At 42.2% G+C, this 18028-nt stretch overlaps 1 protein-coding gene across 9 annotated transcripts in view; it reads right to left on the reverse strand.

Annotated features, from left to right (window-relative positions):
• Window positions 1-14488: 14488 nt before the first annotated feature.
• Window positions 14489-18028, reverse strand: part of LOC120059848 (calcium-dependent secretion activator 1-like) — a 155164-nt gene continuing 151624 nt past the window's right edge. For all 9 annotated transcript variants that reach the window (XM_039008957.1, XM_039008934.1, XM_039008943.1 and 6 more), the window contains 2 exons: window positions 15746-15850; window positions 14489-14972 (listed from right to left, as the gene is read on the reverse strand). In XM_039008957.1, coding sequence (XP_038864885.1) covers window positions 14799-14972; window positions 15746-15850 — 279 coding nt within the window. In that variant the 3' untranslated portion in view covers window positions 14489-14798. The remainder of the gene's footprint in view (window positions 14973-15745; window positions 15851-18028) is intronic.

The raw sequence follows: 18028 nt of genomic DNA on the forward strand, positions 1-18028 counted from the left end.
ACAACAGACATGTTTTGGTACTGTGAGAACAAGGACAGGAGATAAAGTTCCTCCACCCAGGGAGGAAGAGATGCGCTTGTAGACTTGTAGGCGCTTGTAGGAGTTATAGAAAAGGCTATGCGCATTATATGATTTTTAGAGCTCTCATGAATAAACTACGAACCTTTTGCAGAATCTGAGTCTTTGCCTAATTCTTATTAACCCTAGTTTTACAACCTAGGGGGAATTGGTCAAAGCTATAGTGATTGTTATCATCATTGGAATTGAAAATTCTCATGACAGTTACTAATCAATGACCTTAATTCATCAATCAAATACAAGGGAGGAGCGAAAACCCACAGACACTCGGCTCTCCGTGGAATGAGATTGACACGTGGATTAGGGTTAGGATTAGGGTTTCATCTGTAAATGCAATGTATTACCAATCTAGGGTTAGGGTTAGGTTTAGGATTGAGCTGGGATATGGACATGAAGCTAGGGTTAGGGTTGAGGCTAAACCCTAAACCTGGACATGAGACATTTCCAGTTAGGTAAGATCCCAGACTGGTTAGCCTGAGCCCCTCTCACCATTAGGCCTATGCTTACCACTTTTGACAGAATCATAAATAGCATCAGGCAGTGTTATTTCAAAAGCCCAACAAATGAGTTCGTCAATGGCTCAACATAGGCTGTAAATCTCCTGGTAGGCTTACCGACCGACCAACAGTGGTCCTCACACTCTCCATTAGTGGTCACACAGAGGATGACAACTTCTACCACCGTCTTAATGTGAGGAAATGGAATGTGAATGTGTGACCACAGGGAAGCACTGGTGTTCAGTGAACTTGTGCACATCGCTTCATTAGAGCTATGTTTACAGATGTGTTACATCAGAGAATCACAGGACCAGCATGTCACCTAACAGAATGTACTGTGGTCTCATGTGGTTATGACGTGTTAAATCTCAAAGGACTACTTCGATTTTGAGTATGATATTTGGCCATGCCAAAGGGTCATAGGCTGGAATGGGCCACATTCTTTTCAACCACTGTTCAAACTCATGAACAGTAAAATGTAATCAGCATACTAGCCATCACTGTCTTGAGATTTTGTCAGTTAAGAAATAAAGTCTACTGACATTTTGAGACACAGAGATTTTTAAAGACATCTTAAGACTTTAGGAGATATATTTTCCCAGACCTGTCTTAAGTTGTCTCAGGATGTCTTCACAAATATGTCTTAAGACGCATCAAAGCATATTCTATATCTGCTTTGTTGTTTTATATAAAAGTGCTCAGAGGAAAATCAAGTGTCTTGAGAAAAGTTTGCTGATAAAATGCCTACCAAGAGGAAAACATTTTCTGTCAAAGCAATGGAGCGTTCCTGTGCTATGGACTGCAGAAATTGCTTTTTTAATATATTCCTGAGTGAGTCTTTTTGTCAGCCAGTGTTTGTGTCCTGAAGGCCTCCTGAGTTCATCTAGCCTGTCAGATCTCCTGCCCCTCACCTGCCCCTCAACCCCAACCACCATGCACTCTGTCTGTTTGCCTCTCTTCACCTACAGAACACCAACACAAGCACACACCCACACCCACACCCACACCCACACCCACACACACACACACACACACACACACACACACACACACACACACACACACACACACACACACACACACACACACATTCTCTCTCTCTCTCTCTCTCTCTCTCTCTCTCTCTCTCTCTCTCTCTCTCTCTCTCTCTCTCTCTCTCTTTGTCGCACACACATTCAGCATGTCCTATATTAAATAAAATGTTCTAGGCAGTCTTTTAGCACGTTTCTCTCCCCCCACCTTTTTTAATTGTCAGTCTCTTTGAAACATTTGTCATTGGTGCCACTTTTACTCTCCTCCAACTCCCCCCCATCCATCTATTTTTCTGACCCCTTATCCAAGTGCAGGAGGTTCTCCATACTGTTAGTAATGAATGGCCCATAGCTTTTCAAAGCACGGGGCAGCCTTGCCTTTGATGCTTAGAGCAGAGGAGTGAATGGCAGAGCAGGACAATGGTGAGGAAGCCTGAGAGAACAGAGCATGTATGGCCACCTGAGAGGCCTTGGTTTGCCCTGCTGGCTGCCGCCCACTCTGCACAGACCCCATGTGTCTGCCAAAATTAAAGTGATTGACAGCAGGTTGAAGGGAGAGTCCCCTCTGGGCCTGCTCTGAGTCCAGTAGAGCCATGCAGACCTAGGATACCCAAGCCTGACTCAGGTCAGTCCAGGCCTCCCCAGGTCATTCACCAGCACAGAAGAGGACATCAGAGCAGCGTTGCATGAGGGATTTTCTGCATTAGCATTCTGGACTGTGGGCTATATGGACAGGTGTATTGGAATGAGTTGAGGATTGGAATTTGATGCATTTTCTGAAGAGCAATGAAGGTTGTCATGGATTCAGGGCATCATTGTGTATGTTTAAAAGTAGGCTACTTATTCTTAGTACTAGCTTTTCTTTTCATCATCCCAATTCAAGAGTTTCTCTATACCACTTCTGACCATTGTGAAATACTATTTATTATATGTACAAAATATTTGCTAAAAAGAGATATGGAAAATACAATGTGTCTATCGAGGGGTTAAATCCTAACAACAGTGGAATTGGCAGCCCCAGTTCCTGATTGTGATACTGTTGATCCCCATATGGGCTTACTGTATGATCAGACAGGAAGAACATCTCTCTCTAATACACTGCCCTGATGTCTTGACTGAACATTGTGTGAGATTGCTTTAAACTGTAAGCTACTCTTTTCATGGAAAAAAGATCTAAAATTAATCAGTTGGGTTGTTTTCCCTTCTTAAGGCTGAGATAAGAAGGTTGTGGAGGGGCAGGAAAACATAAGAGGCTTTGGCAGGGCCTTTATTAAACGGCTCTGACATCTACCTGCTCTGTTAAATAACAGGCAATTCCAACACTTCTGACACTCAAAACAACAAACAAAAATAGGCCCACCCTCCCTAAAAATACAAGCTGTTCTAAACAAACATTTGATTGCAGCAGACTAGAAAATATATTTTTGTAGGAATATATAACACATTGCTTGCTTAAAATATAGTGGGAAGATCAATTGATTTGTTAGTCCAATGTTTTTATTAAGGTTGTTATCCTTCTCAAATGTCAATGTTCTGGTTGTTATTATCCTGTGATGTCGTGTCTGAGGGAGCCTGCTGGCTTTGATAGGGGCGCCTCAACAGTCATCCCTATCCCTGTTATTGGAGGACACCCCACTGCATGTGCTCCAGTGTTGAGACTTGGGCCAGTTCTTGCTGTGATGGTCAATTGCGAATCTTTCATTTGGATACCGTTATCATTTCAATTTCCTAACCTGATTGAAGCTTAAAAACCAAAGCAGCTCAGATCGTGCCGGCATAAATCTCCAGGCCTATTAATACGTCTGGGTGTCCTCTCCCACGCAAAATTGTTGCATCGCGGCTGGATTTATACTGATTTGTACTGATTAAATGTATAATATCCCGAGGGTCCTCACGTGTTAGATTGGATGTTGAGTTACAACGTTTTGGCCTTTGCTGTCGGTTATTCCTATATCAGGGAGCGGACGTGGTGGGCCTCTAAAGAAACAAAGCCTACGCTCTCACAATTAGGTCAGAAACGCAGTCTCAGGAAGAACATTACCGCGTAGGGTCTCTCTCGTTTGTCTGACTGTGCCCTACACCCCCTGACAAGAATGATCTGGAGAAATAGTGTTTTGAGTTTAACCACAGTGTATGCAAGGATGAGAAGTCTTTCATTTGCTCAATGCCGCAGCTCTTCATTCCTCAAATTATCCCCAAGCACTTGATATGAAAAGGAATCAGAGAGGACCATTCCGACCCAAGTTAAGCGCGCGTAAATGGAACGTAATTCCCATTTTATGCACTTTTCTCTCTACGCTTATTCTGACCTTGAATTTAAGCACGAGAAAAGCATGCTATTCACCCACACTATTCGTCGAGGGTGGAGATCAAAGCAATTGACGCGGTGGTAGATGTGTGTCTAAAGATACACTGTATTCGGACCTTGACTTAATTCCCATATATTGTAATTCCACCATCTTTACGCGTGCGGAAACCATAAATAAGGTCGAGTGAACCTGCCGATTCCAAGTGGTTAAAGCATCTGCTTTATTTTATCCGATAGAAATAACAGCATTCTCCATGCACTGTCATTTATAAATGGATAAAAACTATTGATAAGAGCTCGGTAAATTAGTCATCCGTTTTGGAGAAGGTGATTGTAAATACACATAGCAATTGTTTTAGGTGATTGTTCCTTATGATCCATGGAGACTTATGTTGAACCAGTCATATGGAAGCAAACTGAAGCATATCAGCATTTCACTTTTTCCACAGAGAAGATTATGAAAAGCTGGCCTTATAATTTGGGATGAAATGTGGAGACCCAGGCCATAGCCTGTAGCCATGCGCAAATGACAGTATAGCAACAAACCTACCAAGTTGATTTATGATTTCTAGAATGTTTTAATTATATGCACGGACTTTTCACTGTATTTTTTATTTTACAATTTGCATCATGTTAAATATTAGCCACGGTCTGTAACCCCTGTCAGTTATACCCACATACATTTGTCACTGACTTTAGTGCTAGTTTCCTTACATTTTGCACCATTCCATTACATCCTTAGTTTACCTTTTTTTCGTCTATCACCTTTGTGTGGTTGTTCCTCAGGATCGCTAGCAATAGTTGATCATATTAGGCTAATATTACAAGTTGTGCAATCATTTTGGACATGTATCCTATTGTACACTGTTGATTGATTGAACAATGGAATATGGCAACTTTCAGGATGAATCAAACCACTTTATTTTTGATTCATCAATATATTTTGTGCATAAAGGCTCTCTAAACCTGCTTTTTTGAAAATATATAAGATCAGAGTATTTTTAAATCAACCAATTGGTGCTGAAAAGGAGATGAATATGCTGTATTGACATGCTTTCTGTAATTGATCCCTAATATTCAGGGACAGTATTCCCAAAAGCATCTTAAAGGAAAACTCCACCCCAAAACTATATTTTGTTATTTGTTTGATTAGTCCATTGTTGAGATATCAATCAAGTTTTCAAGATATATAACTTTCAAAATACAGAAATACACCTGGTATTATGCATTTAGTATTGAATGAAAACTCCACAAGAACATTTGTTGGCCAGGAAGTGGGAGGTTTTCAGCAGTTGAATTAAATGTATTCAGTGCGCGCAAGGGAATCAGCCTGCAAAGCTCTTTATGCACCTGCATAAGGTAAGTCTGAATACCAACTACTAAGAAGTGTGTAGGAAAAGCGTGCGTAGGAAAGGCCGACATTTCCTAAGCCTGAATCAAGCCCATGGACTTTATAATTGTTTATTCACATGCTGGATGAATCTCAGAATATGTTTGTGTAAGCCTATGGCTAAAATGAAACTGTACACATGGCTTATTACAGTATAAGGATTAGCTACATGAGCTACCTTTCATGATAAGTCATAGGCCTATATAGCAGCAGTGGCGGACTTACCATTAGGCAACTCAGGCAATTGCCTTGGGCCTCACATCATCAGGGGTCTCGCATAATGGAATTTAATAATACATAATTTCTCTCTTATCTTGCCCTTCTCCTCCACTCAAGGCCCTCCTCCGCTGGTGAGTAACCTCCGATGTGCACTATTTAGCGGTTGTGACCGTCTTCAGTTGTGACAAACAGAGCGGTTTCTGTTTTCTTCATCTGAATTTGGCTCTAGCTTTTGAACGGTTCTAGCGATTATAAAGCTGAGGGCTGGATTCATTGAAGTTCAACGTTATAGTGTTGAAATTTAAAGGCAATGACCATCTCCAAAATCTGGCTTACCTACTACTTACTTAAACTGCACACTGTGTACTAATTGTAGGCTCATCTTACTGAGAATGCATCATCTAATGTGCAATTGTGTTGATTCCAGTCATTCGTTAATTTGGGTACAGCACGTCCCCTCAGCTGATTATCAGCTGTTGTCAGTGTCCTAATCCCAAATGGACCCCTAGACCACTTGTGTAAAGTACTTAAGTAAAAATAATTTAAAGTACTACACAATCCGTTTTTTGTGGGTATCTGTACTTTACTTTACTATTAATATTTTTGAGTACTTTTTAAAATAATGTACTTCTTACTCCATACATTTTCTTTGACACCCAAAAGTACTCGTTACATTTTGAATGCTTAGCAGGACAGGAAAATAGTCCAATTCACGCACTTATCAACCAAACATCCCTGGTCATCCCTACTGCCTCTAATCTGGTAGACACACTAAACACACATGCTTCGTTTGTAAATTATGTCTGAGTGTTGGCTTTCCGTAAATTTTAAAAACAAGAAATGGTGCCATCTGGTTTGCTTAATATAAGGAATTTGAAATTATTCATATTTTTTATTTGACTTTTGATACTTAAGTATATTTTAAACCAAATACGTTTAGACTTTTTTACTGGGTGACTTTTACTTTTACTTGAATCATTTCTATTAAGTATGACAGTTGGGTATTTTTTCCACCACTGCCCTAGACCCGACGCCCTATGCACTTGTGGAGAGCTGTTAATAATTAATATGGTAAATAGCTCCATCTTGCCCTTTGATTAGGTGAGTTTTTGCCATATTACTTATACCAATCAAATTCTCTCAGATCTCCACAAGTGCATAGGTTGTAGGGTTTAGTGGTCCATTTTGTATTGGGCCAGACACACCTAGGCCTCGAAATACGATTATTTTTCTCAATAGTGTGCAGCGAATTCTACTAGTTGAAAAGCCGAAATGAGTATGACATCCTAGCATTTAAAGCATGCTATATTTTAGAAATTTCACACACTACAGTACATTCAGAAAGTATTCACACCCCTTGACTTTTTCCACATTTTGTTGTGTTACAGCCTGAATTTAAAATGGATTAAATTTAGATTTTGTGTCTCTGGCCTAAACACAATACCCCATAATGTCAAAGTGGAATTATGTTTTTAGAATTTTTTACAAATTAATAAAAAAACGAAAAGCTTAAATGTCTTGAGTCAATAAGTATTCAAACCCTTTGTTATGGCAAGCCTAAATGAGTTCAGGAGTAAAAATGTGCTTAACAAGTCGTTTAATAAGTTGCATGGACTCACTCTGTGTAAAATAATAGTGTTTAACATAATTTTTTAATGACTACCTCATCTCTGTACCCCACACATACAATTATCTGTAAGGTCCTTCAGTCGAGCTATGAATTTTAAACACTGGTTCAACCACAAAGACCAGGTAGGTTTTCCAATGCCTCGCAAAGAATCGCACCTGTTGTTAGATGGGGAAAAAATAAAAGCAGACATTGAATATCCCTTTGAGCATGATGAAGTTATTAATTACACTTTGGATGGTGTTTTAATACATCCAGTCCATACAAAGATACAGGCGTCCTTCCTAACTCAGTTGCTGGAGAGGAAGGAAACCGCTCAGGGATTTCACCATGAGGCCAATGGTGACTTTAAAACAGTTACAGAGTTTAGTGGTTGTGATAGGAGAAAATTGAGGATGGATAATCAACATTGTAGTTACTCCACAATAATAAACAAAATTATAGAGTGAAAAGAAGGAAGCTTGGTACAGAATAAAAATATTCCAAAATATGCATCCTGTTTGCAATAAAACTGCAAAAAAAATGTGGCAAAGAAATTAACTTGATGTCCCAAATACAAAGCATAATGTTTGGGGAAAACCCAACCCAACACATCACTGAGTATCACTATTCATATTTTCAAGCATGGTGGAGGCTGCATCATTTTATGAACATGCTTGTCATCAGCAAGGACTAGGGAGTAATTTTTAGGAGAAAAAGAAACAGAATAGAGCTAAGCATAGGCAAAATCCTAGGGGGAAACCTGTTTCAGTGTGCTTTCCATCAGACACTGGGACACAAATTGACCTTTCAGTAGGACAACAACCTAAAACACAAGGTCAAATATACAATGGAGTTGCTTACCAAGCAAAAGATGTCATTACGGCAAAGGGTAGTTACTTTGAAGAATATAAAATATAAAAAATATTTTTATGTGTTTCACACTTTTTTGGTTACTACATGATTCCATATGTATCATTTCATAGTTTTGATGTCCCCCGACCCACCCCTGTCTCAGTCTCCAATATCTATGCTGCAATAGTCTATGTGCCAGGGTGCTAGGGTCAGTCTGTTATATCTGGTGTAATTCTCCTGTAATTCTCCTCCTTTATCTGGTGTCCTGTGTGAATTTAAGTATGCTCACTCTAATTCTCTCTCCCTCTCCCTCTCCCTCCCCTCCCGGGGACCTGAGCCCTGGGACCATGCCTCAGGACTACCTGGCCTGATGACTCCTGGCTGTCCCCAGTCAACCTGGTTGTGCTACTGCTCCAGTTTCAACTGTTCTGCCTGTGGCTAGGGAACCCTGACCTGTTCACCGGAGGTGCTACCTTGTCCCGGACCTGCTGTATTTGACTCTCTCTCTCTCTACCACACTTGCTGTCTCGACCTCTGAATGCTCGGCTATAAAAAGGCAACTGACATTTACTCCTGAGGTACTGACCTGTTGCACCATCTACAACCACTGATTATTATTTGATTTATTTATTTTACATTTGATTGATTGAATGATGAGCGTGCTAGGACGGACGTAATACATCTAACTATTTGTTCAGACAGAATTCAGAACATGGGCCGTTCTTACAGTATTCTCCCTGTACACCAAATCAGAACCGTAGGATAAATAAAAGGGGCGTAAGAAGACAATGAAAGCTCTTACAATATTCAATGATTACATTTATCTAAAACAGGCTAGAGGCAACATGTGCACCATCAAGTCAGAACAGTAGGCTAAGTTATGAGGGTGAAAGGGACCAAATGATTAGGGTGAGGCACATGAGCTACTAACAGCTTACGGGACACTTAGTATTACACTTAGTATTACACTTAGTATTACTTTCTTAGCTACAATATACATATCTTCCTGGCATATTACATAATTTATGCAGCAGCATACAATACATTTTTGGATTCACCTTGTTGTGCTGTGCTTACTTGAACAGGAAGGTGGCGTGGCGGTCCTTGTGGGCAAATTTTGTCATCAAACTTTGACATCAAAGTCTGGCATTCTGTCACACCCTGACCTTAGAGAGACGTTTTATTTCTCTATTTGGTTAGGTCAGGGTGGGATTTGGGTGGGCATTCTATGTTTTCTATTTCTTTGCTTTTGGCCGAGTGTGGTTCCCAATCAGAGGCAGCTGTCTATCGTTGTCTCTGATTGGGAATCATACTTAGGCAGCCTTTTTCCCACCTAATGTTGTGGGTCTCTGTGTCTCCAGTGAGCATTCACAGGCCGGTGCGCACTGTGCCTGCGCTCCGCATTTGCCGGGTGGAAGTGGGCATCCAGCCAGGACGGGTTGTGCCAGCTCTACGCTCGAGACCTCCAGTGCGCCTCCACGGCCCAGTGTATCCGGTTCCACGCACCAGGCCTCCAGTATGTCTCCCCAGCCTGGTAAGCCCTGTGGCAGCTCCACGCACCAGGCTTCCAGTACGTCTTCTCAGTCCAGTGAGACCTGTTCCGGCTCCACGTGCCAGGCCTCCAGTGTGTCTCCCCAGCCTGGTAAGCCCTGTGGCAGTTCCACGCACCAGGCTGCCAGTACGTCTCCTCAGTCCGGTGAGACCTGTTCCGGCTCCACGTACGAAGCCTCCAGTGATGATCCATGGTCCAAAGCCTCCAGTGATGATCCATGGCACGAAGCCTCCAGTGATGATCCATGGCCCGAAGCCTGTAGTGATGATCCATGGCACGAAGCCTCCAGTGATCATCCATGGCCCGGAGCCTCCAGTGATGATCCATGGCACGGAGCCTCCAGTGATGATCCATGGCACGAAGCCTCCAGTGATGATCCATGGCCCGGAGCCTTTAGTGAAAATCCAGGGCACGAAGCCTCCAGTGATGATCCATGGCCCGGAGCCTGTAGGGACGATCCAAGGCACGAATCCTCCAGCGATGGTCCCCTGTCCGGAGCCTGCAGCGACGGTCCCCAGTCTGGAGCCTCCAGCGACGGTCCCCAGTCCGGAGCATCCAGCAACGGTCCGCAGTCCGGAGCCTCCAGCGGCGGTCCGCAGTCCAGAGCCTCCAGCGACGATCTGCAGTCCAGAGCCTCCAGCGGTGGTCTGCAGTCCAGAGCCTCCAGTGGGGGTTCCCAATCCAGAGCCTCCGGCGATGATCCACGGTCCGGTTCCTCTGGCAACGATCCACGGTCCGGAGTCTCCGGCGACGATCCGTGGTCCGGTTCCACGGAAGCGGAGGGATGAGCGTGCGGATCGTGGGCTACGTCCCGAACCGGAGCCGCCACCGAGGATAGATGCCCACCCGGACCCTTCCCTATAGGGTCAGGTTTTGCGGCCGGAGTCCGCACCTTTGGGGGGGGGGGGGGGGGGGGCACTGTCACGCCCTGACCTTAGAGAGCCGTTTTATTTCTCTATTTGGTTAGGTCAGCGTGTGATTTGGGTGGGCATTCTATGTTTTCTATTTCTTTGCTTTTGGCCGAGTGTGGTTCCCAATCAGAGGCAGCTGTCTATCGTTGTCTCTGATTGGGAATCATACTTAGGCAGCCTTTTTCCCACATAATGTTGTGGGTAATTATTTATTTTCTGTGTGTGTTTGTGTGTGCCACGGTTGCGTCACGTTTGTTTCTGTTTACCTGTTCTTTTTGTGAAGGTTTTACTACAATTAAAAGAAATGTGGAATTACATGCACGCTGCGCCTTGGCTCATCTATGACAGGGAGTTTGAAGACAGTGAAGGTGACACATTCACTGGATTTATGGTGCTTTCAAGACAACTGAGAACTCTGAAAAAAACAAGGTCGAATCATGCCGTCAGTGATCTTCAGCTCAGAGCTCTAGAAAGAGGCCTGAGTTCCCGACTTGGAATTCCAAGTTGGATGACCGTTCAAAACGTATTTTCGGAGTTGGACCTGTCTTGAACTCAATAAAGTCTGAGATTTCCCAGTTCCGAGTTTCCAGTTGTTTTGAATGCCGCTGAAGTCATGCTGGATTGACAGCATGGCCAATGTATTCAACCTTTTCTGGCCCATGGTGTTGAATGTTTATCCTTTTAAGCTTGGAAAAGAAACCCTTAAACCCAGACTTGGACCACAACTTGTGTCCAATGGCCGATGAGCAACGATACATTTTATCTAGAACTTCTCTTCATATGACAAGGATTTTCCAGTAGATTTTTGACGTGATTCATGAAGATGACTGCTTGTCTAGCTTGCTAGCTAAGATTTTGAAAGTATGATGTTTACATAATCAGTCCAATCAAACCTACGGTAGATATAACGTGATTTGACGTAATTTTATCTGTGGCTAATAACCTTGAATCTTCTTGGATGGGCACTCCTAATGTAACTCTAATGTCAGCACCCGAGCTCAGCACCCGGGATTTTGCGGTGACGTTGTGTCCCCATGAGTGACAGAACACTGAGCCAATCGTGGCACAACTAGAGAACATTACCAACCCCTACAGTACGCTCCGTATTTTCCGCTGCCTGCCCCACAACTACAGAAAGCACTGAGCTAGGCTGAAACACCTGCATTTTGGAGCTGCCTTACTCAAAAAAGCAAAAAAGAGACCATGTTTGTATGCAGCTTTACTAACTCAACGATTTTTTGTTTTACATTGTTTGCAAACTGAAATGGGACACGTATTAATGCCAAAATAACAAAATAACATGCCCTGAACGACGGGTTGCCACTGGTCTGCTCAATCGGAAATAACCTTTTACATTTTGATTGTGCAAAAGACTCCAAGGAACACGTACATGTCTTCTTTTCCCCCCTACGATGGTCACAAGTTGCGCAGGACACATTAGAAGGGACTGTGACAAGACTAAATGTCACATTAGTCACATTGTCACATTGAAAACAATGCATCTCTTTTTTTTTTACACATACAATTATTAAATGATGATTTTCCCTGATAATACGCCTTTCCCATATTCAGTTATTTGACATATTTGTACAACTAATTTCTACTCTCAATTCCCTGCAATGACAAAATATGTTTTCACCCTTTCATCCAGACCAAAAGCTTGTTCTTGAGTAAGACACATGACTTGCTTGTTTTTTGTTTTGAATCACCTCATTCCCACAACACTGGGTCTAAATCTTGTTTTTGTCAATTTTCTAAGAAGGATTTGTTGTTTGCCCTTCTTCTCTGAAATAATTAAAAATATCTATCTTCTTTTAATTTGTGGCTTTATTAAATTTAATCCCCTTGACTTTACTGATATCTGTCATCTTGGCCCTGATTACTTTTTTTTTTGCAGAATAATTTTAATCTGGTGGAGATCTGGCAAAGTCCATATCATCTTTGGCCATTCTTCCAATCTTCTTCTGGGCTGTAATATAAACTCTGAAGATGAGTGATGCTTTAATCCAACACACTAATCTCAGACTCTTTTCTTGGGACATTACTGTGACAGGAAGGGGGGTAGACAAGGGGTTACAAGGGCAGGGGTTTTAAAATATGTTTTTTAATATGTATTGTGCATTCAGGTTCAGGGAATCTGTTAACCTCATCAGTTTGAATATGTTTTTCTTTACATAACTCTCCACAACTCTTTACATTAACTCTTTACATTCATTTGTATGGGCAGATTAGTTACATTTCCTATATGTAATGTTACTATTGAAGTGTCACTGCAATTTCCAGGACTTCACAAGATAACAACAATAACAACAAAGACACATGAAAAAGCAGTATGTTTGTACAGATAGTTGTATTTTTATTTTGTTGGCCCCAGTTCTGTAGCCTGGGTGCCAGTCTGTTTCTGCTCTCTTGTCAACTGCTTAGGAAATTGGTTTGACAATGACAATGGAGAAGGCAAAAGCACAAACAGATCTGGGACCAGGCTACTAGTTTTGTAGCCTCCCATAAGGCAGAAGCACAATGACTCCAGCAGTAACTTTACACAGAGAACAAAAACACTTTTTGTGAGGATACCTGGGACATACAGTAACTGCACAAGGGGCAATGTACAGTGTGTGTATATAGAAAACAACATCAGCGGCAGAGAAAAGACTGGCATACATCATCTCTCACAATCCAGATAAAAAAGTGTGGAAACATCTCCTGGAATGGCTGAAGTATAGGGGACACAGAAGAAAGTCTCTTTTCCCTTTGTGATTTCATATTTTTGTGCTGACTGCTATTATACCGTGAGCTCTAAAGTATTGGGACAAATGTGTTGTTGTTTTGGCTCTGTACTCCAGCACTTTGGATTTGAAATGATACAATTACTTGTAAATAAGAATATAATATGTTTCTTAACACTTCTACATTAATGTGGATGCTACCATGATTACGGCTAATCCTGAATGAATCGTGAATAATGATGAGTGGGAAAGTTACACACAAATATCATACCCCCCCAAAATGCTAACCTCCCCTGTTAGTCTAATGGTGAGAGGATAGCATGTCTTGGGGGTATTATGTGTGTCTAACTTTCTCACTCATCATTATTCACGATTCATTCAGGATTATCCATAATCATGGTAGCATCCACATGAATGTACATGTGTTTAGAAACATATTCTATTCTTATTTACAATAAAATACAATACATTATTTACCATTAATTTCTATTGGGAATGAAATGATCTGAAATACAACCAAAACCAACAACAACTGCATCCAATAAATGTGTAGTCACAAGCTTGATGTAGTCATTGCGTGCTATGAATATGGGACCAAATATTTTGTACTACTTTAATACACATACATAGTCCCCCCATTTCTTTTGTATGTGTATTAAAGTAGTAAAAAATACAAAAAGAACTGTAATTTCTAAACGGTTCACACGATATGGAGGAAAATACCCTCAAATGAAAGCTGACAGTCTGCACTTTAACCTCACTGTCATTGGATAATTAAAATCCAAAGTTCTGGAGTACAGAGCCAAAACATCAAAACATTTGTCACTGTCCAAATACTTTTGAAGCTCACTGTTACTAAAATATATATCTTTTTTAATTATTATTATTTTTTAAACATACAATGATCAATAAATACATCCACAAGATATAACAACGAAACAATGAAAATATTGCATTTAAAAAAAACAACGACATTGTTTAAAAAGGGGGCTAAATGTTTTACCAGTGAGGGAACATTTTTGTAGTAGTACTGAATTCAGTCGACAAAAGTCAATTCTACATTGATGTTGTTAAGAGAGGATGGATAGCTACGTTTTATAATGTATTGTAACCTAGATACAAACAGGTTGTCTGTCTGACTGTGGTTTGGTTCCCTTTAGGCAGTAGACATTCACTCTGAGAGGAATAAGAACAATAGGAGGTCCTACTCTCCTCCTCACAATGATGTACCATTACTGTTTTCACAGTACGTTAACAAAGCGCCTCAACAGGTTTGCATTCAACACACCAAGCATTACCCCTAATCATTGTACTCAACACCACATACACATGGTTCTCCATATTGCTTAGAAACATTCAGGAGTGAATTTAGGAGAATGAGCCAGAAATCTCAGCTAACTTTTTTCATAAAACACCTACACTTTAGTTAAACAATTAAATATATTTCATAATTATAATGACTAATATCATTTTAATTTCTGTATTCAGTTATTAATTTGTATTTTTGTTCCTTTGTGGGTATTTCTATCTGACAGAGAAAAATAACACAGTTGGTAGGTACAGTACATGCATTGATTCACAGGTTAAGACGGATGCGAATGGCTCCTTCATCCCGTGATGTTGATCTAGACATCATCATCGTCTTCATCACTGTCCTTCATGGATATACCCGCCATCCCTCCTTCCCTCACCGATGCTGTGGCCTCCTCCAGGGTCAGTCTGTTCCTCACCGTGTCATACATCTTACTGTTCAGCGTGGAGTCCAGGACGCCCTGCAGCCGGAAGTCACGGTACTTTTTCTGGAACAACAAACCCCCAAGATAATAAAAACACTGGTCAGGGTTGGGACTAGCACACAGAGGAAGCATTCTCGTCAGTTGCTAAGGCAAGAGAGGACATGAAGCCAGGAATGCACTGCAATGTTTGGGTACATCTCAATTGTCTAGGGTGGCCTCCTTTCCTCATCTCCTTTCCTCCATCTGAATCATTAAAGAATTAGACAGGTGACAGCAGACAGGTGTTACAATGCATTCACCTAACCTGTGTTTTCATATCAGTAAAAATGCAGCGGACACAATGAGAAGAGGACACTTAATTGTTCACAATATTTTAGACCTTTAGCAAATTACCCATGAGTAGCATTTTCCCAAAAGACACGTGTACTAAATCATCAATACAGAAGGCACTAAAAACTATATGTTGCATGTCAGGTCAGATCCCATGCATGCATGTACTGATCAGCCCTCACCAGTCACTACTGCATGTATAGGTAGAAAGTCTCTCAGAGAACAGAAATAAATGTGTGACGTGATGTTATGCTGGTAGGACTTGTTACTGCTCACACTGAAATATTAATACAGGGCAGAGAACCAATTGTTGTCAGTACTAGGCTTTATATATCAACCCAAGAGAAGGTAGCTCACAACTCGTTTAATAAGGGTCACAGATTAAAACGAGAAATGTTGGAATTCTACACTACTTGATTGTAATATCTATCGATCTACAGTATATATATTACTTTGAATTCATGACAAATTGGTTTGGGAGGCCCTGGTTGCTGAGCCTGTCTTACCTTGGCTACTCTGATTAGGATCTTGAGCTGGTAGACATGGAGCTGCAGGTCCATCCGGTCAGTTAGCCACGTACCCAGGAGGTTCATGGTGCTGGTGTACCATTGCTGCAACACAAAAACACAGCATTCTCCAGCAAAACACACACACACACACACGTGCACACACAGACAACCAGAATACAGAAAAAGAGCAGAACCAGCATTTCATCGGAATTTACACGCTCACTCCTTCAGGCCCTCTGTCTTTCTCCTCTCGTCTCTATCCCCCTCTCATGCTCTCTCCATCTCAACAACTCCCTCTCTGTCTCTTTCACTCACTCATTCCCCTCTGACTGACTCCCTCTCGCTGTCTCCCTCTCTCAGCTGAGGGGAGAGTAAACTGGAAGAACTTCTATAACCGGAGCAGCAGCTAGTCGGAGAAGCTAGCCGAGAGGCTCCAGATGTTTATCTGTGGGCTGAGTCCTGTTTGAAGTCTAATTGATTGGTAATGATCAGAGCAGGCTGATGCTAATCAGAGTGGACCAGTGCTCAACAGTCAGAGAGAAGCGAGGAGGAGGGGGACATATCTGGGGTGACTGAGTTTGTGTTGCTGAAATTCACTCTGTCAACGAAAGGCCTTCTGCACTGTCCTTTTTACACATGTACAAAAAAGACTCAAGAAATATGAGAACAATTTTTCAGTCCACACGGAAAATGTTCTATCAGGGCGCTCAATAGAAAGTAGGTATCAGTAGCTACTTAACATTTCAAGTGAACATACCCCAGTAGTGACAACAGTATACACATCTTCAGTTCCTGCTCCACAAGGTAACGATGTAGCTACTCCTTGGAGTTGTGCTAGGGTAAGTAAGAGTACAACATAAAGGCCTGAATCACTGTGGTGACCTGCTGCGTGTGTATCACTGTGGCAGCTTCGTCTCTGCCGCTCTGTGCCTGTGAAGGTATCGCCATGGCAGCAGGGCTGTGATCTCGGCCCAAGCACGATCCCCCATCTAGAGGCCAGGCCTGGAGTGACTGCTCTCTCTCTCTCTCTCTCTCCCTCACTCTCATCTTTTCCCTCTGCCGGTCTTCCATCTCTCCCTGTCAGCCTTAGCCTCCACATGCTCTCCTCTCTTTATCTTTGCTCAACTCTCTCACTCACTTTCATAACCTCTGAATAGGGTTATTTCATCACTCCCCCCACCCATTATTACTTGAACCCATTATTTCACTCTTCTGTCACATTCTCCTTCCCAGTCTCAGTTCTGATAATAACCTTCAGTCATCTTCTAGAGAACACTGGTCATTTATGATCAAATATGACATTTCATATCAAACAGAAGCTTCTAAGAGTTTCTCTTAAGTTGACCACATTCCACAGTGAAGCAGCAATGAGGAGTAGTGTGATATATATGTGTGGGTGTGTGTGCTCAAGGGAAACTTGGAGACAGACGGACTCTGATGCCAGGCTTGTGAAATGAACAGTGATGGCACTCTTGCTTTGTTCAACTATGAACAGACTAACAAACCCTAACCAATTTCTCAGAGCAGATGAACACACCCAGGCACTCACTTTTTTTAGGCTCGATTGGGATCAGCAGGAGGCTAGCAATAGCTGACAGCCAAAACACATGTAATATGGCTCTGAATAAATAATGTCAAAACCCAACAGGGACAAAATCTGTGACATTCTAACGAGTTCTGATATTAGGGATTGGATAATGGAGGTTTTGGGGGGTTGTGCGTCTTTGTGTGTGTTTGTGTGTGTGTTCGTGTGCGTACGGGTAGGAGTTCCACCGCTTCATCACACACATACATACATGAACATCTGCAGGACCCATCCCCCTTGGAGTGACGAGCTGGGAGGCAGTGAGACCTCCTGCCCCCTGCAACACCAACCTCCTCCCCATGCCCCTTCACCACCACCACCACCACACACAACACCCGGCCTTGAACCTGGTGTTCACACTCATATCTGACATGTTACAGGAAGCCATAACGCCTGGCAGGGGGGCAACCAACAGAATTCAGTGCAAATCTGCACACCCCTCCCCTTGTATCCCAATGCATACACACATACACCCGTCCCACAAATAGACACACATGAATACATTCACATACGCATGTGAATACACACATGTGCGCATACACACATGCATATACAAACACCCTCCCTTTGCTTTCACACACCTCATGGGTCCTCACCCCTCCTTTGCGAGGCTGGGACAGAGGACTGGTAAGGGGTCGGCTTAGGCCTTTGTGCTGGGCCCCCAAAAATCACAAAAAAGCAGGAATGCTGGAGGA

The sequence above is a fragment of the Salvelinus namaycush genome, chromosome 2 (genome assembly GCF_016432855.1).
Source record: "Salvelinus namaycush isolate Seneca chromosome 2, SaNama_1.0, whole genome shotgun sequence".
Taxonomy (NCBI): Eukaryota; Metazoa; Chordata; class Actinopteri; order Salmoniformes; family Salmonidae; genus Salvelinus; species Salvelinus namaycush.